The sequence below is a fragment of the Hylobates moloch genome, unplaced genomic scaffold, assembly GCF_009828535.3.
Source record: "Hylobates moloch isolate HMO894 unplaced genomic scaffold, HMol_V3 SCAFFOLD_16, whole genome shotgun sequence".
NCBI lineage: Eukaryota > Metazoa > Chordata > Mammalia > Primates > Hylobatidae > Hylobates > Hylobates moloch.
Genome location: NW_026652291.1, coordinates 45,602,434 through 45,629,755, shown reverse-complemented (window position 1 = coordinate 45,629,755; position 27,322 = coordinate 45,602,434). Strand labels below are relative to the sequence as shown.

General features: G+C 40.1%; 1 protein-coding gene across 1 annotated transcript in view; it reads right to left on the bottom strand.

The window, feature by feature from the left end:
• RTN1 (reticulon 1) overlaps window positions 1-27,016 on the bottom strand; it is a 276,022-nt gene extending 249,006 nt beyond the window's left edge. The window contains exon 1 of the mRNA XM_032135112.2: window positions 26,453-27,016. Coding sequence (XP_031991003.1) covers window positions 26,453-26,693 — 241 coding nt within the window. The 5' untranslated portion in view covers window positions 26,694-27,016. The remainder of the gene's footprint in view (window positions 1-26,452) is intronic.
• Window positions 27,017-27,322: the final 306 nt, after the last annotated feature.

The following is a 27,322-nucleotide window of genomic DNA, read 5'->3' as shown; positions in this document are numbered from 1 at the left end:
CTTTGCGAGAATACAGGCTGGTTTAGCAACGGAGGAGTGAGTCCTTTCTGGGGAAAAGAACAAGAAAAGGTTTTTCTTATAGGCACAGGCCTTATAAACACAGCCTCGGGTATAGAAGGGAGCCAAATGTGCTATGGTTTGAATGTACGCTCCCGAACTCACGTTGAAATTTAACTGTCATTGTGACTATACTAAGAAGCAGGACCTTAAAGAGGTGATTGCCCTTATGAATGAATGAATGTCCTTATCACAGATGTGGGTTAGTTAGTGGGGAGTGGGCTTCTGATAAAAGGATGAGTTCAGCTAATTTTTTCTCACTGTCTCCAAAGCTTGCTTGCCAATGCACTCTGCTGTTTTAAAACCTTTAAAAGGTTACTCTGACAATATAGTTAGCTACATGTAAGCCAACACAGAACCAACAAGAGGTTCTAGAGAACCTATATTATTCCCTTTTGCTTAAATAATGAGTTGTCCTAGAGTAGTCAAATTCATGAAGACATTAAGTAGAATGGTGGTTTGGTTGCCAGGCACAGGAAGATAGGGAGAGATGCAGGGTTAATGTTTAATAGTTACAGAGTGAGTTCTAGAGATGGATGGTCACCATGGTTGCACAACAGCGGGTGTGTTGTTAACACCACAAACTATACACTTAAAAAATGGTTAAGATGGCACGTATTATGTTATATGCATTTTGCCACAATTGAAAATATTTTTAAAAAGATAACAACTTAGTGAAAACATATAAATAAATCTTCCATTGTTTTATTAATAAATTATTCAATGAGTTAATAGATGATCAGGTGTCTTTCTAATACATCTTACTAGCTCTTGGCAAACTTTATTTTCTGCTCTAGTTAAGGCTTTAAAATTTCACTTAATATTTACGGATGACAAATAATGAAATTATAAGAATGCAACTGTGCAATCAACTTATAGTCAACCAGTAGAACTAGTTAATGTTTCTCCATATCATAAAGTGCTAATAAAGTAAAATCTATAACCAAAGTAAAATTTAATCACTTTATAAATGAACTTTACATTGATTTCCTGCAGCAATCAAAAATTTAAAATCTAAAGGGTTCATAGTTTGCATCTTTTGTACAGTGTTGCAAAAGCACTAGGTTTGTGATTCCTAATGGTTTCTCTATATCTGTTTAATCAATACTCTTTATAACCATTAAACTAAAAGGTAAGTTCAGTGAATATGATTTTAATATTAATACATTTGCAATGGAGTGCTGTTATCTTTGAAAGTGTTTTTACATTGATTTTCTCTTCCTGTATCCGCATCTCACTTAACAACATCACTATCCACCCACATGTCTGAGCCGAAAACTTAAATAATTCTTAAGTCTTCTTCATTTCCAAGTTCTAATCACTTTATTTCCCAATTCCTCTTGCTCTCCACTGCCACAGTTTCGGCTTCACTGTGTCTCACTGTGGAAGTCTCTTTAACCTTCCATGCCTCACCATATTCTACTCCTACCTTCCACATTGCTAGAGTGCTTTATAAACACAAATCTGAGAGGGCTTTTATATCACCAAAAATACCAAATTACTCTCTATTGTCAACAGAGAATAAAATCTGAAGTTCCTACTATGGCCTGTTCACCAATCCATTCTCAGCTACCCCTTCCCCAGGAAAATCTTGTCATGCATAGAACTACTACTTGTCCATATCTGATTATGCCAGCTTCACAAGTCTATTCCTTTGGACCCACTGAACCCTTTCCCTAGAAGACTCTCCCAAACACCTACCACAATTTTCCAGCATATGACATCGTTCAAGGCCCCAAAAAAGAAGCTATTTAGGCAGCTGCCATGGAAAATTCTACATAGAACATGCTAGAGGAGAAAAAAAAATCCTAAATTCCAGCATCATACATATCTGCACTATAGTAGATTAGGAACAGCAGAAGCTTGAACTCTAAACATACAGTTGATGAAGCCTCTGTATTTAAAAATCTGAGCTTGGAACAATTGCAGAAAAACTGTAATAACAACCCTGATGTCTGTAAGCAGCCAGCCAGGGGTAGGTGGATCATTATAGGATGTCAACCAGGTAGGAATTGAAGACAAGGTCAACAATGTTACAGAATGAGGATGATGCAAGAAGAGAACCAGTACCAGAGCTGTGACTTCTTCCTTACCCCACTGGTGCTTTTTTGTGGAAGAAGAAACAGAATGAACTGAGATGATAAATCCTGGCCCATCTGCTGCTTGTGTCCCTCCACATTGCTCACTTACAGCAGACATCACTCATTAATCCCGGCATTCTTTCCACAGCACACTTCTCATCCCAGCACCCATATCTGTGCAGCCACAGCCCATGGATCAGAGTTGATATATGCACATATGTGTGTACACACACACGTGTGTACCACACACATCCACACTCATCTGTCACTTTGTCCCTGCGGTCTCAGTGTTAACCTCAGAGTCCCTACTCAGACACCCTTCTGTTCAGTGTTTCTCAATGGTTACCAAGAAAGCATAATGGAAAAAGAAGAGTAAGTGTGTATCCCAAGGGCCTTTGGATGTAGCCTACACCCATGACACAGGGAGTTTATTTAAAGTTTCACATTTTAAAACTACGTGTGCTTTTACTCCTTGATGCATACATTTATTTGTAATAAAACAGTGTTTTGAATGGCTTAGTACTGGAGAAAATGGACTTTGTGTAGTCTCGCTCCAAGTGCCCCTTGGTTCATAGCCAGGTGTCTGCATACCTGTTTGAGATGCACAGTCTGTCCAACTCTGACAGCCATATGCACTCTCAAGAAGCAGCCACTTTGATGGGACTGATTTTGCTTGAGAACCAAGAATAATCTGGAGGCTTAAAGATAAATGCAAATGAAGAGCTCTGTACCCCTTCATCACCATTCTAGAAACCTAGTGTCTGAGAGGAAAAACAAAATTCCTAATTGAAAAAGTCAAAAAGGGAGAAATAACAGTTTTAAGTGGTGCTGTCCCTCTCTGAATAGCCTTCCCCATGCTTCATCTTGCTAATTTCTCATGTTTTAAAACTCACTTCCAGAACCTTTTCCAGTAAAAAGCCTTTTCTGACTTTCTCTTTTGCTTAGATGCTTGATGTGGATCATGTACATACTTCTATCATATTTCTTCACATAAATATCATTGTTTCCTTATCTCCTTCATTAGACTATAACTTTCTTGAGGAAATAATTTCTTAAACCTTTATATCCACAAACATGTAGCATAATAATATCTGGCAGGTAAGTGTATAACAATGAAAAATAGTCCCCATCTCTTTAGTGTTGTTCCCCATAAGCCCTACATTATACAATATTTTTATCTACCAATAGTATTTTAAAGTACATAATGATTAACCAATGTTTCCATTTGACTAATCAAAGATGTTTTATCTGAGCATGTCCATAAACATAATAAATGGAAAATCCTTTTAAGTGTTAAAATTATTTGTTAATTTAGATTGTTGCTGTTTTGTTTTGCTCATGTGGGCTCATACAAGTTTTAGCTAAAGGTGTAAAACCCCAATATTTAAAATGTGTGTGATTTTATAGTCATTCACAGGACTTAGTGCAAAACAATTATCTGCTTTCTATCATAAAATCATGGAATCCTGACAAAAGGAATATAAATAACATTTGAAGTGATCAAGTTCGATTTCCCACTTAAAAAATATGCCTCCTTCTAAACCTCCCTGGTAAGTGATCATGAAGTCTCTGCTTGGACTCTTCCAGTGATGGAGAACGCCCTGCTTCATGCTACATGCTTTTTGGAATAGCTCTAACACCTGAACCCACAGCCTTTCCTGCATATGAAGAGACTGCAGAGGAAGCTGGCACAGATTGCCCAGCCCAGCAGTCAGGAAGTGGGCCCAGGGCCCGAATTTGTTTACAAATCCCACATGAAGACTTTTAGCCAGGCCACTCTGCTGGAGACCTGAAATAATTTTTCTCACGAGGCCCAAACCTGCTTCTAAGCCCCACTTCATTAGAGCCTCTTTCATCTTAGCAACCACTTTCATCTTTCATCTGAGTAATGGCTCAGATTTTGAAGGCCTAGAGTTGAAGAGACCATAAAGTCTTCCTCTCCACAGACTAATGAAACATCAATTCACCATTATTATGCCTTTTATCAACAGAAAAGTAGGATCTAACTTGTAATGGTCACCACCTAAATGCAGCATCCCCTTTTTGAGGGCAGAGCATCCTGGTGAACTGCTAGGTGCTAAGAAGGAGGAGTTGTTAATGGCAATTGTGTCAAACTAATCTCAGCACAAACTACTGCATTTTATTATATAAATTCTCAAGATAATTGAATGCTGTATCAAGGACATTCATCCAATTAATTTTTAAAATGTTAACAGAATTCATTTATCATTAGATAGTTTTAATCATAACTGTCAAGAATTGTTTCATTTTTTAAGTTAGCATGCTAGAGTTTTAAAAGAAATTCAAAGTGATATAACATATGAAGGTTTTTGCTGATTATTCTTATAACTCATATAAATAGGAGCAAGAATTTACACTGTAATTGATTTAAGATTGGCCATATGAGTCATACATAAAAGATCCAAATCCTGCTTCTAAAGGCTTTGAATAGTCATTGATTCTGTGAACTTTGAAAGTTTTTGAAAATGTGCTATGATCCCAATATGGTATTAAGACTATTTTATGTAACCAAAGAAAAAAATACACCACCAAATTATAAAACTCTGGTATAAAGCTTGGCTGTCTGCAAGGAATTATAGAGACTATTGGAGACACAACCTCTACCTCAAGGGAATTTCTGCCTAGACAAGGAAATCAAACATTAATTCACTTGATACAGTATGAAGTCCATGTACACAAATCATCACTGATGAAAGGATAGGAAGGACTCCAAATCCTTAGCTATCTATTTCAATAGTCCCCACCCCCCAGGAAGAATATGTGGTTTACTTTCCTGAAAATGCGCATTTGTTACCGGCTATAACTTGAACCCCAATATCTCATCCCCCTCATCAACTTAGCAGGACCTTGCTGGAAGACTCCTTTTCTATATGTAGTTTATGGCCTTGGTTGGAAACAATAGAATTATGCAAATTAGTTGTCACCCCTACTTAGATTAACCAAATCATAGTTCAATACCCTGCTATATATTCAATAGGCCATTAGATCATAAAGCTAATCTAAGAAGGTATATAAAGTGTTTATCACAGTACCTGCCTGCCTAGCACTAGGTGCTAAATATATGTCAACTTCTTTCACTTTTATCTATTTCCTCTCTTTTCCTTAACTACTCCCTGTTCCCCAAAGTATAGAGTACATTTTAATTTTTGAGCATGGTAAAAGAAAAACCAATTAACTCCCTGATATTGCTATCCAAACACTGCATTTGCAAATCTCCAGGCTAGTCATGCAGAAGAGAAAAAGTATATAAATACACCCCTATATCTGAGGGAAAACCCTCAGCTAAATTCTTCTGCATTTAGATAAAGTTAATGTGAGTCTTTTGGAAAATCCCCAGACCGAGGAAGGAACATTTCAGCCCACAGGCCTGACTCAGCCCACTGCTTAATTTCATTCAGCTGGGGGTGAGAAAGCTTTGGGTGGCCCTTTACAGAACCCCAAGAATGGCTCCAACTCCTGAGCCCCAGGGGCCTGCTGGAGTCACCCCACTTATAGAAGTTTCTCCTAGTTTAAGGATCTAAGCAATCATAAACATGTGAATTACAATTTCTAAGGGAAGTAAAGCCAAGAACTCCCACTCTCACTTACTCCAGGTTCTAGAATTTAGCCAAGTCTTTTTAACTACTTCTCTTTTCCTCTTCTTTATAAATCCATTCCTTTTTTCACTTTTGCTTCCTCAAAGGGCTTCCCCCTCTCTGTGTACTTCTCTGTTAACTCTCTTTCCTCTTTTCTGAATTCCTCCACTTCCTCTTCCTTTTTGTCTATTTGTGTCCATTCCAGGGGCCAAGCCTCTCCTTTCACTGCCACCTCTTCCCAGCCCCATTGCTCCTCTCTTCACCCTCACTTCTGCTTCTGGTGTCTCTTGGCCTGTCTCTTCAGTTGACACTCATTACTTTCTTCCCTCTTTGCAAAGTAAAGCTGAATTCCATGTCCTGGCTTTGTTGTCTTGTAGGACAGTTCTATTTTTCCTTATGTTATACAAGTACTCCTCAACTTATAATGGGGTTACATCCTCATAAACCAGTCATAAATTAAAAATATCATATGTGGAAAACACAATGTATCTCAAACATTATAGCTTAGCCTCATGTATCTTAAACATGCTCAGAACATTTACATTAGTCTGCAGCTAGGAAAAATAATCTAACACAAAGTCTATGTTATAATAAAGTGTGGAAGACCTCATGTAATTTATTGAGTACTGTGCTGAAAGTGAAAGAATAGTTGTATGGGTACACAAAGTACAGTTTCTACTGGATGCATATTGCTTTTGCACCATTGTAAAGTTAAAAATCTTAAGCTATTTTAAATTGGGGACCATATACATTTCGAAGACAGAAAGCCAGGGAGTATAATAAAGACAGCATGAGACTCAGGTGTCAGAGATGTGGCTTTGGCCTTGCTCAGAATCTACAAATGTAAAAATGGAGATCACTCAATAAATGACGTCAGTGTTCCATCCATTCTAAACCACTTGAAACAGGTTAGTGGTTATTATGCAAATAAACAACAATTGATACAGAATACAATAAAAATAGCAACTATTTATATAGTCCTTACAATGTCTCAAACACTGTTCCAAGCACTTCAAAGAAGCTCACTGAATCCTCAAACCATCACATGGGCACTAAGAATGTGCAAAGGGGGTGGGATCATGGGTAGGTTGTTCTCTCTTGCAAAAGTTTCTTTTATCACTGTTTTTACAATTTTAAAACAAGGCTGTGGAGTTGAGCATTTCTATTTCACTAAGGAAGTTGACTGAATTTTCAGTTTGATTTATATACAGTTGTCTACTGATTGTTTTCCCCCTGCAGTGCAGGGTCATTCACAGAAAAAACAAAAACAAAAAAACTCCAGGCTGTTGTGATCAACCTATGTACCAACGTTCCCTTTTCTAAACAGAAAATAATGCTTCAAAAGATTCATATTGCTGTGATAATACATGGAGCATATCATTCAATATCTTTCAATAAACACTGTGTGACATTTTCACACAAATGATCACGGTGGAAACATAATCATTACTGTCAGGAAACATAATCATTATGTGTTAAATAATACACTTAAAGGTTGACCTTGATGTTTCCTGTCTGGCAGAATGGCAGAGAATTTCATTTTAACAGATTGTTAAAGACTCCTTTTAGAAACCAATGTTCCTGGGAGTTATTATACCACATAGGGGTTAAATAAGCACAGAGCAGATTACTATACTTAAAAAATAAAAGCAACACAAAGTGCCTTGACAGCACATTTACTTTCAAAACAGGGGATGTCTGGGGATTATTTCTCTAGAAAGTATATTACTTCTCTTCTTAAAAATATGATTTTTTTTGTTCCTTAATGTTATTCATAAGAATAAACCAATTTGGCCAGGCATGGTGGTTCATGCCTGTAATCCCAGCACTTTGGGAGGCCAAGGCGGGCAGATCACAAGGTCAAAAGATCAAGACCATCCTCGCCAACATGGTGAAACCCCATCTCTACTAAATACAGAAAATTAGCTGGGTGTGTTGGCAAGTACCTGTAGTCCCAGCTATTCGGGAGGCTGAGGCAAGGGAATCGCTTGAACCTGTGAGGTGGAGGTTGCAGTGAGCCAAGATCGTGCCACTGAACTCCAGCCTGGCAACAGAGCAAGACACCATCTCAAAAAAAATAAAAATAAATTTAAAAAAAACCAATTCTTATTTCTGAGAATTGATATGCAAACATCGAAACTGTAAACAGAAACTACTCGGTTTTAAAATACTGTACAATTTCTAGAAAGCAATATTAGGCATTTGCTCTTTCTAGACTTTTGGTAAAATAGGAACAGTTCTCTAACACCATGGATTCAATTTAAAAGAAACTCACAGAAGTTCAATTCTGGTAATTCAAACATAATGGGCTGCAATTTACTCTTGTATTATCTATAATAAAAGGTTTGCTAAATAAATTGATAGTATAGTAAGTAGTGGCAACTCCAAATTTTCTACGTATAATGGTACATAGGGGCTACAATCTAGTTGGAGAAGTCAGTTGATGTATTTTGAAGCTGCATTTGCATGAGAAGCACTCTGATTTTACTTTGATGGTATTTTCATATATAAATAAAAGTAGAGCAGACTTTTTAAAATATCATATGCACACTTTACATAAAACTGAGAAAAAATTGATTTTCCACATTGAAAAATACATATTTATTTAGGGTAGCATTAGATGACTGATGGAGATTTTTAGAGGGAGAATTAACATCTTCTCCTAGTCCCACCTCAAGCATTTCCTAATAATAATGGTAAAAGACTGTTGCCTAATCTACTTAAAATACCATTTGGTTCCAAAAACTTTGGCAGTGACTGAAGTGTACACAGACTCAGTGAATATACAAATGATGATGCATCATTTATCTGGGCAATGAAGATTCACATAGACCCATCATTAAGCCCTTCTCAGAGGCTGAGATTAGCTACTGTCTACTGGTAGAGCCATGACTGGAATCCAATATGGAATCTCCAAATTCTCTCTCTTTCTCTCATTTCTCCATAGCCAATCTGGAAAGAGTATGGCTTAGTAATCCTCTGAGAGCCATGAATTCAGTTAGAGTATATTCTTGAAATTAATACAACAAAATTTATGGAATGCAGACCTTTTGCCTGATTTAGACTGCTCTTCCTCAGAGTCTGACCGTATTATTATTTTACTGAATTTATTTATATATTCTTATTATGTATTTGTGTCATCTATCCAACTTCATACTTTGTGTCGGTGTACATATATATAGTAAACACTCAATAAATATTTGTTGAATAAAGGATGATTGAGTGAGATTTTATTGAACCATAAAACTATTGCCCTGTGTAAACAGTTATCTCTATGAGAGTATCTGGAATCATTGATTTCTAAGAGTTAGAAAGTTATTTCATTTCCCCATCCATAAAAGGCTTCTGAAAAATTCCAGAATTTGTGGGTGTTTGAACAGATTTTCCAGTGGGGGTCTGTGATCATGAAAAGATTTTTTAAATTACTAATCTAATGTATCTCCTCTATTAATAACCCCTCTGTCACAGACATGATCAACCCAACTCTGCTATATATCTCCAGTAACAAAAAACTCACTACCATATGAGGCAGTCTAGGCTATTTTCATAGCTCTGATGAATATTGAGCTCTAATTCTCTCCCTGTAACTTCTGACTGACCACAGCTCCATCTGCCAGAGTCACATAAACATGCCTAGACCCTATGCCACTTGACAACCCTTCATGTATTTTTAGACAGCTGTCATAACCCATCCTATCTTCTTTTAAGCAGTCTGTAAATCCTCAGCTCTTTCAACCAGAGTCAAGATTTCTACTATGACTTCTACCCCAGCATTCAGTGCACCCAGAACTCTGCCCAGACCTGCACATGTTCCAACCCTCCCATCTTAAGGCTTGAAACAAGTATTCGCAGCTCTCTCCTACTTGTTCTGGGCATCTCGAGTTAAAGAGACTAACAGTTACCATGTCAGGGACAGCTGCTTCACTCTACTGACTTAAAGTGAACTTAAAGTTAACAAAAAATCTCTGTTTTTTCTCTATTTATGTTGCAGTTCCACCATGCATGGCCCTCCCATTCTCTCCATGCAGTTAGTTTGGGGATTCTATTGCAGGGTTTTGCAATTATCCCTATTAAACTTTTACTTTTTTTTTGTTTTGTTTTTTTGAGATGGAGTCTTGCTCTGTTGCCCAGGCTGGAGTGCGGTGGCACAGTCTAGGCTCACTGCAACCTCCGTCTCCTGGGTTCAAGCCATTCTCCTGCTTCAGCCTCACGAGTAGCTGGGACTACAGGCATGAGCCACCACCTCTGGCTAATTTTTGTATTTTTAGTAGAGACGAGGTTTCCCTATGTTGGCTGGTCTTGAGCTCCTGACCTCAGGTGATCTGCCCACCTCGGCCTCCCAAAGTGCAGGATTACAGGCGTGAGCCACCACACCCAGCCAAACTTTTACTTTTTAAATGCAATTAATTGTTGTTTTGGCTGAGGTTCTTAAGGATTCTCAAGTTCTGTCAACCCAAGTTTTAGCCACCATCTTCCCCATTCAGATTTATGCTTGCTGTAGTTCAGATAGACTTTCATGCAAGCTAATTCCTTATTTAATATGCAACTTTTACTGCACAGATCATAAAATACATGCTGCGGCCGGGCGTGGTGGCTCACACCTGTAATCCCAGCACTTTGGGAAGCCAAGGCGGGCAGATCACAAGGTCAGGAGATCAAGACCATCCTAGGCAACATGGTGAAACCCCATCTCTACTAAAAATACAAAAATTAGCTGGGTGTGGTGGCACCTGCCTGTAATCCCAGCTACTTGGGAGGCTGAGGCATGAGAATTGCTTGAACCCAGGAGGTGGAGGTTGCAGTAAGCCGAGATTGTGCCACTGCACTCCAGCCTGGAGACAGAACAAGACTGCGTCTCAAAAAAAAAAAAAAAAAAAAAAAAATAGATGCTGCACAAGAAAAGCCTAAAACAGGCAACAGAGTGAAATAATTAAGAGCATGAACCCTAGATGCAGACTGCCAAGGTTCATCAAATCTGGATGCTTCACTTACTAGCTATATGATCATAGGCAAGTCACTCAATCTCTCTCTATCTCAGTTTACTTACTTGTAAAATGGGGTAAATAACCATACCTACTTCATTGAGATTAAGGATAGGATTAAATGTAAAGAGCCCAGAACACATTGTAAGTGTTATAGAAATGCTTGTTTCATAAGTAACTTAGCTTATGTGTGCATATAAGTACAGATCAGAAATCAGTAAGTACTGTAAATGTGGAAAACATCTCAACAACTAAAAGTAGTACTATATGGTTATTTTCCCTGAAGCCCACATCTGGACCAATATGGCTTAGATTTTGTGCATTTAGCAAACATGAGGCAATATACCTGTCAGTCTGTTTTCACTGTACCCTATTAATATGAATACTCAATGAACATTTGAAAAAGGGAACATGTCCTATAAACATTCCTGTGCTGCAGAGAACAGGGATTTTATTATTTATCCCCTTTTATTTTCTGTCTGTTTTCTTTCTGTTGTTGAGATTGGTCATTTCTATTGTTTCTCTTCAAATTCACTAACACTTTCTTCTTTCCTCTTCACTCTGCTGTTGAGCCCATCTACTGAGGCTTTTATAAAAATTATCTCGATTACTGTATTTCTTAGTTCTAAAATTTCCATTTAGTTCTTTATAGCTTTTATTTCTTTGGTGAGACTTTCTTTTTCTTTGCTGGGACTTTCTATTTCTCTGCTGGGGACTCTCTATTTTATTATTTATTTCAAGTGTGTTTGTAATTGTTGAATAATTTTTGTGATGGCTACATTAAAATCCTTCTCAGACAATTCTACCATCTGTGTTAATTTGGTGTCAATTGTCTTTTGTCATTCAAGGTCATATCTTACTGGTTCTTGTAATTTTCCATTAAAATCTGGACATTTTTGGTATTATGTCTTGAGACTATATATCTTACTTAAATAGAAGTCCAGGTTTTCCACTCAGTCTCATCATTGAGCAGTGATGAAACTCCTGACTCTCCTCTAGACTTCCTCTAACACCACATTAGCTGGCAGGTAAATTAAGTGCCAAAGCCTTACTAGTGCTGGGTGTCTCTTACATCTTCAGAAAGGTGGAAGTCTAGGCTCCCTCCTTGGCTTTTGTGGTGGGCATGGAGGTGGGACCTCAGTTTATTTCATGGTGTTTGGCTGGATAGAGTGATTACTGTCTAAAAGTTTTCTATCCTGCTAGGATGCCGTTTTCTGGTCCTTTCGCTAGAAACAGCAGGCTTTTTTTGTGGGTGTTTTTTGTCTGTGCCCATTGGCATTTCCTGCTTGCTGGCTTCTCCAGTATCCAGCCTGAGATACAGGATGAAAACAGAAAACCCCGAGAACTCACTGCTGTGTCCTTCCACAGGTCCCATGGTTTCTAGTAAGACTGTCTTCATTCACCTTTCAGAGTCCCTTTCTATTTATTTTATATGTAATGTCCAGGATTTTTAGCTGTATTTAGCAGAAGGGATAGATACTCCATCTTTCTAGAGCAATCATGTTTTTATGTAAGACTTTAATCTACTGAGTTATAAGACTAGCCTGCAGATTCCCACAAGCCCACAGGGCCAGTTGATTGAGCCCTGTACTGGAGGGTAGCAGGAGCTAGCTTTCGCTGTGCTGCCTTCTCTGGTAAGAGAAGCAGCCTCTTCCAGACCAACTCCCACACATACCTGGGACAGCTTCCTAGGCTTATTGCCTTTCCACTGAACAGGAGAATCAGAATAGATTCCATCTGCTGTCCTCCCTCACTCCAGCTGGTCCCCACGGGCACACCTCAGCCCTGTACTCACAGATCACTCATCAGGACATGGGAAAGGCAGCAGATCACCACTCCTACTGCCCTCCTCCAAAATGTCTTCCCATGTGGATTACCAAAACTGACTTCTCTCCACCCCCAATCCTTCCTTGCTCTCCTGAGCTTCCCCATTGCTATTTGGCTGAGGTCCAGCTGGGCATAGCAAGCATTTTATAGTAAAACATCTAAGGTTGAGGTTCATTCTCTATCTTCATTCTCTTCGGCATCTGACACTACTGACCAGGCTTCCTATTAATAGTACCTTACAGATACAGAGTTATCTGCCATTTCCATGCATCTTCTTGTGTTATCTCATTTTATCTTCATATAACCCTGTAAGATAGCCAGAACAGTATTGTGCTCATGCTATGTCATATATGAAGAAACTGATATATAAAGCAGTCATATGTCTTGCCGACATTGATATGATATTAGGTACCAAAGCCAAGACTAGATAAATCTGATTTCTCAGTCAGGGCTCATTCTGTACCACGTCATCTTGGCTTTTGCGATACTATAATAACAGGAGTACCTGTAGTTACCATATGATTGCCAGGCACTCCACAAGACCTAATACCGTATATACCTAACTATAGAATCCGAGGCTCAGGGAGCTTAAAGCTAAAGCTTTAAGCTTTTTTAAATGAGGGGCAAGGAGCATTTGCTCTGTCCCTGGCCCTCTGTCCCTTCCATACTACATCATCTCTATGGCTTCTCTTCTAATTTTCAAAATCCATATCAACAATCCTGTTTTTACCTACAAAATCCATTTCTTTATCTATGGTTGCCAAGTAGAAATTTCCATTCAAATGGCTTATCATCATTTCAAGCCTCATATGACTAAAAGTGAATTCATTATCCTCACTCCTCTAGCCAGTTCCCCCTTCCACCCTCTATAGCATAACATTCTCCCAGCCATAGGGCACAAAACTGTAGTCGTTTTTGATTTATTCCTCCCCTTGTCCCCAGATAATGTCTGTTAGTCACAGAGTCCTGTTGACTGTTCTTGTGAAGCCTCTCATCTTTCTTCCCATGTACCTCCCTCTTTATTCCCATGGTTACTTATTAAAGGCCCTGAAATTGATGCTACTGGGTTGGCTTTCTTCCAGCAAAACTCGCAGGTTTTAGGATTATCCTCATTGAATTCATCTTCTATTTTACTGTCAGACTAATCTTCCTTAACATAGCTCCGTGATATTACTTCCCTTACATATAAGCCTGCAAAGATCCCAGAATCCATAGAAAAGGAGACTAGAGTTCTGAGTAGTCCTCAAGCCCTCCAGAATCTTCCTTCTCCTCATCTGGATAAGCTATGAAACTAGGCTCATCATTGCTCACTTCCTTGTCATCATCCCCTTACTTGGACTGCCTTTCTGCTCACTTCTGCCCTCTTCCAATTCTATCCATCCTTCAAGAGACCAGGTACATTGGAACCCATACAGTCATGAAATTCGTGTCACACATATAGCTTGTACCATCCATCCAAGCAACAAGCTGCATGCTGACCTGAGTTATTCATCTTTGCTTTGTGGGAGTTGGCCATATCTCCCAACTGGATGGTAATATGTCCAGGGGGAAATGGAGAAAGGGTACATGGCTCATGCTCCTCTATTCCCCACGTCTCCTACAAAATGCCAAGCATGAGCAGGAAAGCCAACAAATCAGTGCTTCTTATAGCTTTAACATGCACCTGGTAGGCTTGCTTCCCTAGGATGAGGTCTGTGGTCACTCCATGTGATGTTGGAGCAGGTAGTTTACAGACCATATTTTGAGAAGCCCTGATTTTTTCAGAATGGGTTGAAAAATTCATGCCAAAGGCAGACATGACATTGTTTTTTATTCCTTTGCTTGTGAACTAGATCAGGAATCATTCAAATACACATAATTTTCTGTTGTTCAAGAATACTTTTAAAAAAAAAAAAAAAGCCAAACATTTGCTATGCATAAAACAAAATTCTAGGAATTTTGGAGAATGTGAGAGTCAACAAATTTTCCAAACTCAGAAAGCAAGAATTTGGTCTATAACAGATTTTACAAAAAATCTCATGCAATAGATGAATTAGAAAAGGCATTTGGGGATTGGACATGGAAATTAGAATGGAGAATTCTTCCAGCTAAAAATTTAATTCATTAAGCAACCCAGGAAACATGGTTTTCCAATGAATAATCTGCCATAAATATAGATAGTGAGGCAGAGAAAGAAGGAAAGGATCGTATGATGCTTTTAGCATTACAAAATTATTTAATGAATTTCCAAAACATTTTAGAATATGTTGAATATTTATGAAACTAGATTCAGTAAAAAATGAAGAAGATAGTTCAGCAAAAAGAATAAAAGGGATATTTGCAGATAACATATTTTATATTTATGTTAATAATCCAAAACTGGATAAAATTATGAAGTTCTTAAGAAGCAAATATGTCACATTATGGAGTTTTCTTGACAAGGGAGAACCAGAGGAGGATTTTTAAAAGTCCACAAGTCTGTGAAGAGCACATTTTAAGTAGTCAATCTGGGGTAACTATGGTTTTTGTGATGGACGCAGTTTCCAGTTTCATTAGTATGTGGTTCATTTTTGAGAAATATGGAATAATTTTAAAATAATGATATGGCTTGACTGTGTCCCCATCCAAATCTCATCTTGAATTCCCACGTGTTGTGGGACAGACCCAGTGGGAGGTAATTGAATCATGGGGCAGGTCTTTCCTGTGCTGTTCTCATGATAGCGATTAAGTCTCATGAGATCTGATGGTATTATAAAGGGGAGTTTCCCTGCCCAATCTCTCTCTTTGCCTACTGCCATCCATGTAATACATGACTTGCTCCTCCTTGCTTTCCACCATGATTGTGAGGCCTCTCCAGCCATATGGAACTGTAAGTCCATTAAACCTCTTTTTTTTGTAAATTGCCCAGTCTCAGGTATGTCTTTACCAGCAGTGTGAAAGCTGACTAATATAGTAAATTGATACCAGTAAAGTGGGGTGCTGCTGAAAAGATACTGGAAAACATGAAAAGATACTGAAAAGACACAACTTTGGAAGTGGGTAACAGGCAGAGGTTGGAACAGTTTGGGGGACTCAGAAGAAGATAGAAAAATGTGGGAAAGTTTGGAACTTCCTAGAGACTTGTTAAACGGCTTTGACCAAAAGCCTGATAGCAATATGGACAATAAGGTCCACAATGAGGTGGTCTCAGATGGAAATGAGGAACTTGTTGTGAACTGGAGCAAAGGTAACTCTTGTTATGCTTTAGCAAAGAGACTGGCAACATTTTGCCCTTGCCCTAGAGATTTGTGGAACTTCGAACTTGAGAGAGACGATTTAGGGTATCTGGCAGAAGAAACTTCTAGGCAGCAAAGCATTTAAGATGTGACTAGGGTGCTGTTAAAAGCAGTCAGTTTTATAAGGGAAACAGAATATAAAAGTTCGGAGAATTTGTAGCCTAACAATGTGATAGAAAATCCAATTTTCTGAGGACAAATTCAAGTCAGCAGCAGAGATTTGTATAAGTAACCAGGAGCCAAATGTGAATCCCCACGACAAAGGGGAAAATGTCTCCAGGGCATGTCAGTGGTCTTCACAGTAGCCCCTCCCATCACAGGCCCCAAGGCCTAAGAGAAAATTATTTCATGGTCCTGTGCTGTATGCAGCCTAGGGACTTGGTGCCCTGCTTCTCAGCCACTCCAGCCATGGCTGAAAGGGGACAACAAGCTGAAGCTCTGGCTTCACAGGGTGCAAGCCCCAAGCCTTGGCAGCTTCCATGTGGTATTGAGCCTTCAAGTTCACAGAAATCAAGAATTGAGGTTTGGGAACCTCCGCCTAGATTTCAGAGGATGTATGCAAGCACCTGGATGTCCAGGCAGAAGTTTGCTGCAGGGGTGGGGCTCTAAGGGAGAACCTCTTCTAGAGCAGTGCGAAAGAGAAATGTAGGGTCAGAGCCCCACACAGGCTCCCTACTGGGGTACCACATAGTGGAGCTGTGAGAAGAGGGCCACTGTCCTTCAGACCCCAGAACAGTAGATCCATCGACAGCTTGCACCATGTGCCTGGAAAAGCCACAGGCATTCAATGTCAGCCTATGAAAGGAGCCAGGAGGGAGGCTGTACCCTGAAAAGCCACAGGGGAAGAGCTTCCCAAGACCACGGGAACCCACCTCCTGCATCAGTGTGACCTGGATGCCCAAGATCATGGGAACCCACCTCCTGCATCAATGAGACATGGAGTCAAAGGAGATCATTTTGAAGCTTTAAGATTTGACTGTCCTGCTGGATTACAGACATGCATGGGGACTGTAGCCCCTTTGTTTTGGCCAATTTCTCCCATTTAGAATTGCTATATTTACCCAATGCCTGTACCCCCACTGTATCTAGGAAGTAGCTAAGTTGCTTTTGATTTTACAGGCTCATAGGCAGAAGAGACTTGCCTTGTCTCAGATGAGACATTGGACTATAAAATTTTGAGTTAATACTGAAATGAGTTAAGACTTTGAGGGAATGTTGGGAAGGCATGATTGGTTTTGAAATGTAAGGACATGAGATTTGGGAGGGGCCAGGGGCAGAATGATATGGTTTGGCTGTGTTCCCACCCAAATTTCATCTTGAATTCCCACATGTTATGGGAGGAACCCGGCGGGAGGTAATTGAATTATGGGGCAGGTCTTTCCCATGCTGTTCTCATGATAGTGAATAAGTCTCACAAGATCTGATGGCATTACACAGGGGATTTTCCCTGCCCAATCTTTCTCTTTGCCTGCTTCCATCCATGTAAGACATGACTTGCTCCTCCTTGCCTTCTGCCATGATTGTGAGGCCTCTCCAACCATATGGAACTGTAGGTTGATTAAACTTTTTCTTTGTAAATTGCCCAATCTCATGTATCTCTTTATCAGCAGTGTGAAAACGGACTAATACAAGTAATAATGTAACAATAACAATGTCAAGTTAGGGGCACTGTTGTCTTTTAAGAAGATATAAACATCTTAGTGTAACTAATGACTTCCTTCCTGCTTTTCCCCCATTAAAATGGCAACCTGGCTTTTGCTTGAACATCCTAACTGGGAGAGAATCTGTCTTTTCTGATTAGTTCTAATTATTAGAACATTTTCTTTCATTCAGAAGAAATCTACTTATCCAAATCACTAGTCCTAATTTTGCTCTGTGAAATCAGCTGGGTCAAGTCTTCTTCCTTTGCTTCATGAAAGTTCTTCCAGTATTTAACATTCAGATCTTCATTCTTTTCTTTTGGATAAAAATTCTTAATTTCTTTAACTATCTCTCAAATGGCATGTTTTCCAAAAGCCTCCCAATTGCCCTGCTCTCACAGTATTATAGCTCGTCAGTGTCTCTCAAAACATGGCACCTACCCTTTAGTATGAGACTCCAAATTTGGCCTGCCTAGAACAGAATCTAGGGGAGCTATTACCTCGTATAATGTGCACCTGAGACTTTCTATTAATACTATCTGAAATTACATAAGATATTTTAGTAATTTCACCATACCACTAGCTCATATTTAGCTAATTACAAAATTCCCAACCCCCACCATGAACTATTTTAAGTTGTATCTCCTACGTTCTATACATACTAAATAGAATTTTCAGAACTTATAGTCAAGATTTTACATTTATAATGTTACAGTTCTTCCCTCCCCCTAAAAGCCCCTAGGCAGAATCCTAAGCCATTATGTCCCTTCCTAAAGATATCCATTAGCGTCTGGTTTACTGTAACTCCCAGGATCTGTCATGGTTCATTGTGGTGTCAGTAATCATCTAGGTGACTGTTTCACTCCTATTTTCACCTTTCTTCTGGACTCCTCCAATGACCTTGTCATCCGCTCCATCTCAGTTTTCCACTCCTTCTCAATAATAGTACCCCTCCTACTATCTACCTCAAACACCCTAGCTACCAAATCATCATCTCTTAATCCTTTCATCTCCCTTACTCTAGTACCATTACTCCAGCAACCCTGCCAGCATATACAATCCACTGCTTATGTCATCTTTTTACTATGCTTCATTCCTCCTCAGCAGATTCCATGACCAAGCATCTATATACTGCCTTGCATACATCCTCAAATCCATTGCCCACCTATTCCTACTGGGATCACTGGAAAACAAAAACCAATCCAACTAACCCTGCACTCTAAACCAAAAACAAGATAACATATACAGTGATTGGTCTCACTTTAAGCTCTAAGTGAGCCCCAAGGGCTACTCAGTATTCCCTCAGTTTGCCCTAGTCCTTTCACTCTCTCATTTTCCTAAATGACAATTTTATACCTTCTCCCCTCTTCTCAAACTTCCAACAATTCCACTCTTGCCCTCACTCTGTTGACCCTGCTTCCTATTGCATTGATAAAATAGAAGCAGTTAACGGAAAACTTCCACCTGTTCTCAGCCCCATACCCACCCACTCCCTGCATGTGTGCCCTCTCCTCTGTCTTTCCTCAATTACATCCATGAACTGTCCTCACCTTTATCCAATATCAGCCCTTGTCTGTGTGCTGTATCCATCCCTGCTTACTCATTCAGAGACACAGTTTCAGGAAATGCCCCCACCTCCCGCAACACCAATCTTTCCCTGACTACTGTATCATTTACATCATCTTGCAAATATGCCTTAATATTCTCCATAGTAAAAAAAATACTTTCCATTCTTTTTCTTCTCAATCTCCATATAGTTACCTCTTATTCAGTTTCCTTTATAACAGAACTCCCCCAAGGAGTCATGTCTACAAATACCATCTCTTATTTTCTCCCCTCTCATTTGCTCTAAAACCATTTCAACCGAGATGTTTTTCCCAGCACTTTGAATGACTTTCTCATTGTCAAATCCAGTGGCTGACTCTCAGGCTCTATCTTAACCACAAGCAGCATTTGACAGAATCAATCATTCTATTCCTCTTGACATATATTCATCTTTTCTTCTGGAGTCTCTTTCAGTTTTCCTACTTCGTTGCTCACTTTTACTCGGTTTTCTTTGAAATACCTCTGAATATTTGAGTGACCCAGGACTCCTTGACCTCATCACTGTCAACACTCACTCCCTTGGTGATCTCATCTCTACACCAACAACTCCCAATGTATATAGGCAGATCAGATCACTCCCCAGCCCCACTCTACACTGCTAACTTGACATCTCCACCTGGACACCAAACAGACATTCAAAAATTAACATTTGTAAAACCAAACTCCTGGTTTTTCCCTAAAACTTTCTCTTCTTAAAGTCTTCCCAACCCCAGCTAATAACAACTCCATTCTTGTGTTTACTCAGGCCAAAAATCATGGCACGTCCCTTGTGTTCTCTCTAACACATTATATGCATTCAGAATATATCTAGAATCCAACCACTTTTCACCTCTTCCAATGCTGTTACTCTGGTGCAAGCCACCATGATTTCTTTCTCAGATTATTGCAGTGGGCTACTAGTAGGTCATTCTTGCTCCACACCAACCACCACCACCCCCATGTTAGATTCTCAACACAGTGACTAGAGTGAGTCATTAAACTTAAAACTGAACTCTAAATATGTTCCTTCTCTATTTAACACCTCTCCCATTCCTGTGGCTCTCATCACACTCAGAGTAATATTTAAAGCTGTTACAATGGCCTATAGGAACTAATCTATCCACTCCTCTCTACCGCTGACCCTTTGCTCATCCTCTATCATTCTCCCCTTGCTTACTCCACCTCACTGCTCTTCCTGTGCTTCCTTCAATGTGCTAGGCACACTCCCACCCAGGGCCTTTGCAAAGGATATTTCCTCTGCCCAAAATGTTCTTCTCTCAGACATCTGCAAGGCTGTTCTGTCACTTCCTTCTAGTCTCTGCTTTAAAGATACCTTATCAAAGAGGTCTTATTTGACTGTCCCTCTCATTCCCACTACCCTGTTTTGACCTTTTTCATAATACTTATCATCCCTTGATATAGATGTTCTGGTCTCTGTTGCCCTTCCTTACTCTCTCCCCTTGCCCCCACCAAGAAAAAAAAAGTATACTTTATGGATGAGAGGCTTTTATCTGTCCTTTTCTGTACTATAATCCTCAGTGCTTAGACAAAGCCTGACTTATAGCAAGAGTTCAATAAATAGTAGTATAATCATAAGTAATGCTCTCTTGCTGAAACTAATTACAATGGTTACCTTTGGAGAGGGGCAATGGATTGTTGAAAGGTAAGGTGTGAAGACTTCCTTTTCTCTGCTTACCCTTTTGTACCTTTCAGATTTTAATACCATGTGTATGTATTTTCTACCCACCCCCAATTTTTAAATTGGGACAAAAATAATTTTAATAAACAGATTTATCTTGTTGCTTTTGAATAAACATTAAAATCAAGATTCTTTTTCATCGCAATGCTACCCTGTAGCATATCAGCCATCCTTTGAAATTTTGTGCAGTTTATAAATTAAAGAGCATGCTTTCTATATCTTTATGTAAGTTGAGTGTTTTGTAGAGTTCCTAGACATACGAAGGGCTACATACATGTTGGTAATTCAAAATCTGAAAAAGAGGGAAATAATGTTGTACAGGCATTATTTTTTAGTGAACCAGAGGGAATTTCTGAACAATATATTCATTCTTTTCTAAGGGTCTACAAATATTTAGCATAATAATACATTCTTAGATTCTACCACCAGTCAGTGTCAAATATATTGGTTTATAAGTTTTAAGAATCCACCATTTTCCCCTTTTTGAAAATCACTTATCAATTTCAGCTTTTCTAGCCCTAGTCTTATTCTCCAAAGATACTGGGAATGAATTTAAAGCTGCCCAGCACACTCATTCAATTCCATGAGATGTAAAGTAATTGGATGTGAAGAACTGATCTCATCAAAGTAGTAATACAAGATTTTACCTTCTGTTTACTTATCCTGGGATCCCAGTATCTTTTTCTGTATGTTTCAATTTTCCAACTTAAGAATCACTGTCCATTTTAAATTAGGGAGCTCAAATAAGAATTGAGAAGCCCTTCCCTCCCTTTTCTCATACCCTATCGCTACAGCATCTTCCACAAACAGTGGGCCTCTCTGGCTCACACTCTTCTCACTGTTCTCTTTGCCTTCAAATATTATTTACCCAAACAAAACTGGTTGTCTTTAATTTTTGGACCACGTTCTTTACAATGACTTTAGCGCAGAGCATTCCTATGTAGATACATTTGTCTCTTGAAATGTCTTTTGTTTTCACTGCCCTCTAAATTTTCCAGCATCGTTTTCAAAACTCCCTTAGTCACCACTGAAATAATCTAATTGTTGAATAAAATCACAACTAACTAATCCCAAGATCTTGATGTAACATTTAGCCAGTTATTTCTTTGAAGATGCAGAGAATGAGATAGATGATAGAAATAAACGGAGAGAAAGATTTTGTTTTTCACAGCTAGACAAAAAGACAGATTTTGTCTTTCACAGTCTGAGCAAGCTGTGCTCATATTTACTTATCCTGCGTTGATCTCAGAAAACTAACTCATACCCTTGTGCCCATGGGGTTAGATTATTATAATTCCCTTCTAGTCAAGCTTCCAGTAATAACTTGGGAATGAAGAAAATGAAAAATAACACAAAAGGAACTATTTGGCTAAATTAAATACTGTGAATCAGAAAGGTGCACATGTTTTAGGAAGTCATGACCGACCTGTCTTTACCACAGATCCTTACACAAAGGAGGCATTTAACATAAGTCTACTAAGTTGAATTGAACCGCAATGGTTTCTCACTTTACAAAAGATAATAAAAGCTTTCTGTAATCCTTGCAATCCATGCTCCCAGGGATAGACAATAAAATGGGCAAGATAACCAACAATGCTTCTCTCAACCCTCAGAATCAGAAGTAAAAAAGAGATGGAGAGAGGAGAGCCTATGAGCAGGGCAATGAGCAGGGTGGTTTCCTTGGAACAGTAAGTTCATGAAGGGAAAGTTAAGCTGAAAGCCTTTATAATATTTATCAATGTATTTTAAAAGTATGTAAGCATCTCTAAATTTTAATTTAACCTAATTTGAATTCCCTGTATTAAAGAACATATATTGTACTTACATCCAGAAATGGTATTGATTGTATCCAGAGGATATGCCCAGAGAAATAAACTGCATTAGTTTTCCAAACTCTTTTATTCATCTTATATGTTTCTTTAGAGATAGTAATAGCAAAGCGTAATGTTCCTTACCATTTCAATAGAACTGTAGCTTTCTCAAAAGAAAGAAGATTGAAATTTATACCTTCTGAAGGAGATTACCTGGAAATGACTCCAAATAAAAAATGTCCACACATCTGTCAAACACATCCAAAAGTGAAGACAGTTAATCTAGCCTCCAAATGGAATTTAGAAGATGACTGGTAGTGTGTTATAGTTCTTTAGATTTGTTATATTAAATAGAATAAACACAGGTTATATAAAACCTCTGAAAGTTATTTAAATCATGATAGACTGAGAATAGTTTTTCCAGTACAGCATCACATTTAGCATTTGAAAAATGCGGACATATAAACAATATGGTCCCTGTAAAGTAAATTGGAAAATGCTTTTTGTAATTATCTTGAAATTTAAGTCAAATTATCTATAAATTGATATCACTGCAGCAAATCATATTGGACTGATTTTTCCTGACCATTCTCCATCATGTTCTTGATTTTGCTTTCCATATGTTAAGCAGTCAATGAGTTAATTTCCAAAGCAGGCAATGAGTTAACTTCTATTTCATTTTGTTCAGATGTTCTATTTAAAATTCTTTCTTTAAACAAAGGACCATTCTTTTTTCCTTTTGTTATTGTATGCTCCTTTTGAATAGTTTCCAGGAATAAAATAACTGATCATGAAAAAACAAAACAGTTGCTCTTAACATTCTTTGTATAAAGTTATTAGATGATGGTACTTTTATGATTAACAACGTTAACATGTTGTAGCCTACCTACGGTGTATTAAATGTTCCCTTGTCAACACATACAATTTCACATGTCCATTATCAATTTAGACATGAAGTTGTAACTTTAGAAGCCAGTGTTATTTTGATGAGACTATTTCCACGCCACAAAAGGGACAGAAGCAATGAGAATACCTGAAAATAGAGGATTGATGGAGTTTTATAGTGTAGTTTTAATGATGTTTAAACATATATTCATTCCAGGACACTGCTGAGAAATATTTTTGGAAATGTTCCTGGGAGAATTTTAATTACCATCAATGTATAAAAATAAATAACAGAATATCTGCCCAGATGGCATGATTGGTGATGTTTTTCAGAAAAACAGTTATTAAAACATCAATATCTGTCTTATATTTCCATCTAAAGAAGAAACAAAATCTGTTTACAGTGCATCACACTCAAAGTCTAAGTTACTTCTTAGTTTGAGTTGAGTCCCAAAAAGCACCACTCTTTTAAAAAAATAAAGCACTCTTCTGCCATGTGGGGACACAGTGAAAAGACAGCTGTGTGTGGACCAGGAAGCAGACCCTCACCAGACACCAAATCTACCTTGATCTTAAGATTTCTCAGCTTCTAGCACTGTGAGAAAATAAATTTCTGTTTATAAGCCAAAAAAAAGTAAATTAAGAAATACAGTGTAAAGCAGTGTGCTTAATAGGTGTCTCTGATACAACTGAGGGCTCACCTGCTAACTTTGCTTATAGCAACAGAACTGCCAAAATAACAGACCAGGAAGCTGGACAAGATTTCTTTGGAATTTTAAGATCTAGTTATTTATTTATACAGCATTTCTGGCATTTGAGTCTCTTATAGCAGCACATCCAGTCTACTTAATAAGAAACATAGAGATTTAAGACATGAACCAATCAACAACTATATCAGAAATTCCTTCAAGCCACAATCATAAACTAAAAAATTTCTATATAAATATGCAAAATATATGTTCCTTCCATCTTTCTTCATTCTTCTCCCATCCAAACGTAGTATCATGTTTGATTTTATTACTATATTTGTTGCCTAGGATAGAAAACCCCAAACACATTCAACAAAGCAAGGTATTTCTATAATATTAATATTAAAAATGCAAAATGCATTGTTATTTACTACAGCCACCTTTCTGTAACAATGCACTGTACATTTTGAAATTGCTAAAAGAGTAAATTTTAAATGCTTTTACCACAAAAAAAAGTATATGAGATGATGGATTTGTTGGCTAATCATTTGATAATGCAGACATATATCAAAACATCACACTGTACCCCACAAATATATATTCTAAGCATTTCCTATATAATAACTTTTGTGGATATGTTACTGAACATGGGGCACTCAGCTTCCTTTTTCTAGTTCACATAATCTTGGTGGCACTAATAGGAGGTGGATAATGTTTCATAAAGAAACAATTAACTTTGATTACAGTGGATAAAGATTCTGAACTATGAGCAGTCTATCCTCAACAAAGAATGGTAAAGACAAAAACTACCTTCCTTTGTCTATTATCATTTGCCATCTTCTTTTGCAATTATAAAGAGTTTTGTTTTCAGTTGGATGCAGAAGTTGAAAGAGAGACTGAGCAGCCGTTCTTAGATTTAAATCCTCCACCACCCCTAGGGATAAAATAATTCATATATAACCATTGGCGTTTGGCGTTGGGGCTTTTGAGTACTTTTCTTTCTTTCTTTTTCCTTTTTCTTATATAGGGTCTCCACTTTTTCTCTTCCTTTCAGGATATTGACAATTTTTATTCAACGCATTCTCCAAACCTCTTTTCCCCAGCTCAGATCTTCTGTACCAGGGCAGTTAATTATGATTACCTTAGGCATTCCACATAACCCTTAAGAGAAGCTTACAAAAAGGGGTTTCTTTAAATCAACCACCAAGAGCACACACACCAGTCCCACTCCCCTTCCCTTCCTCTGGGAGCACCCACCACCCCATGCCTTCTAGCTCTACATTGCCAAAACTACACAACTCCCACTCCACCATAGCAAAGCTTTCTCAGGAAAGAGCACTACACAGCATCCCCTTTCCTCTCCCTGGAAACAGCGTTAACCAGGCCGGCAGCCTCAAAGCGCGCTTCCTGGATCCTTTGACCAGGATGCGCCAGGGGCCTGGGCTCCCGCTGGACACTGGCGCGCTCAGACTTTGAATACGGCGTCAGGCGAAGAAAGGCCAAACTCAGGGCAATTTCCGGGCAGTGGGCGGGGGGGGGCGGCTTAGACTGCAGGTAAACTGTACCACGTCCACTCACCACCACCCAAGCCCTCCAACCCACAGCCAGGCCCGCCGCACTTAGGACTTCCAAGTTTTAATGCTCCCTGCAAGGTGGGGCCATCCGGGCAGCGGCGAAATACAGGTTTTGGGCGGGGGCAGCCACAGCACCCAACCCTCTTGCAAAGCTGTGCCTCCCGAATTAGGGACAAACTCCCTGGGATTTGTTTTCTGCGGGGGAGAAGGCGGAGGGATGTGGGGGGAGTAGGGTGTGGTGGCGATTCGTGGAGGGCAAGGGTAACGGGCAGTTACAGCCACATCTCTGCCCTGGACAGAGCCGGGTCCAGGGGCCGCGGGCCTGCCCGCCGCTGGGTTGTCAGCATCTCCTGTAGCCGGCGCGCACACTGAGCGCAAACACGCCCCCCAAAATCCCCACAACCTGTCAAACGGGCCCTACAGCTCGGAGCCCTCTGGCAGGAGGGAGAAACTTGTACCCAGACTCGCCAGCAGCCACAAAGCAGCCACAATGCTGCGGTTTGCCGATGAGAACAATTTTTAAAGCGGAAATAATCATGATAATGAAATAAAAGGATCAAAAGCATCTTGACTTGTTCTGAGCCTTTGGGAAAAATAAAATTGTTTTCTACCAGCCCGCGAATATTCCCAGTCGCCCGTGGCGACGCGGGGGTGGGGATGGCGCTCAAGGCAGAAAGCGCGAGGCAGGTGCCCAGGAGAGCTGCGCAGAAGGGGACTGACTTGGGGGGCCCGGGTCCCCGACGCCATTTGAGGGGAAGCGGCGCCCGCCTTACCTGTGGATGCAGTTTCCATGGCAACGGGCGACTGCCGGGCTGGGCTCGAGCCGGCTTCTCGCGACGCCGCTTCCCGGGCCCTGGCGCCCAACCCCGGGCTGGGCTCCCCAGCCTGCGGCGCTGGCGTGGCCCCTTTCGGCGTCACCGCTTCGTCCTCCCCCTCCCCGCGGTCCCTGAGCCACTGGGACCCGGGGCCGGCCAGCGGCAGCAGCTTGTCCTGCGGATCCCCCGGCGCGGCCATGGCTGGCGCTCCCCCGGCGCGGCGACGGCGGCTTGGCTGGGCCGAGGCTCGGTGGCTGCGCGGGCGCTCCCTGCTGCTGTCCCCGGAGGGACTCGGCACTCGGGGAGGCTGCGGTGTCTCAGCGTCGCCGCCGCCTCTGCTGCAACTCCGCCGAGCCGCTGCCTGCCGCTCTTCCCGCTTCAGCTCCTCCTTCTCCCCCCTCCTCTTCCTCCGGCCCCGCCGCGCCCGCCGCCTGCGCTCCTCCTCCTACTCCACTCGTTGCTGCAGCCGCTGCTTCGCTACTCCCAAGCCTGTTATTACGCAGGTGAAAATGGCCTGCTTGGTCCGGGTCCTCCTGGGCACGTCAGCCCCCAACCTGCAAATGGCAGGCCCCGGTTAGGGTATGTGCCAAATCCACTAGAATCTTCCTCTCGTTTGGGGAGGAATAAAAAGGAAGAACCAGCAAGTAGCAGCAGCCACCAGCAGCGTCGCCTTCCCAACTCAGAAAGTTAAGCCCCGACTGGTGTCCTGGGTCCCGAGGCAAAGAGGGAAAGCTAGAGAACTCAGGGCCACAGTTCTGAGAGTGACCAGTATGAGTTGTGGAGGGCACACAGGTCTGAACGGGGAAGGGGTGGAGATGGGTTCTGATG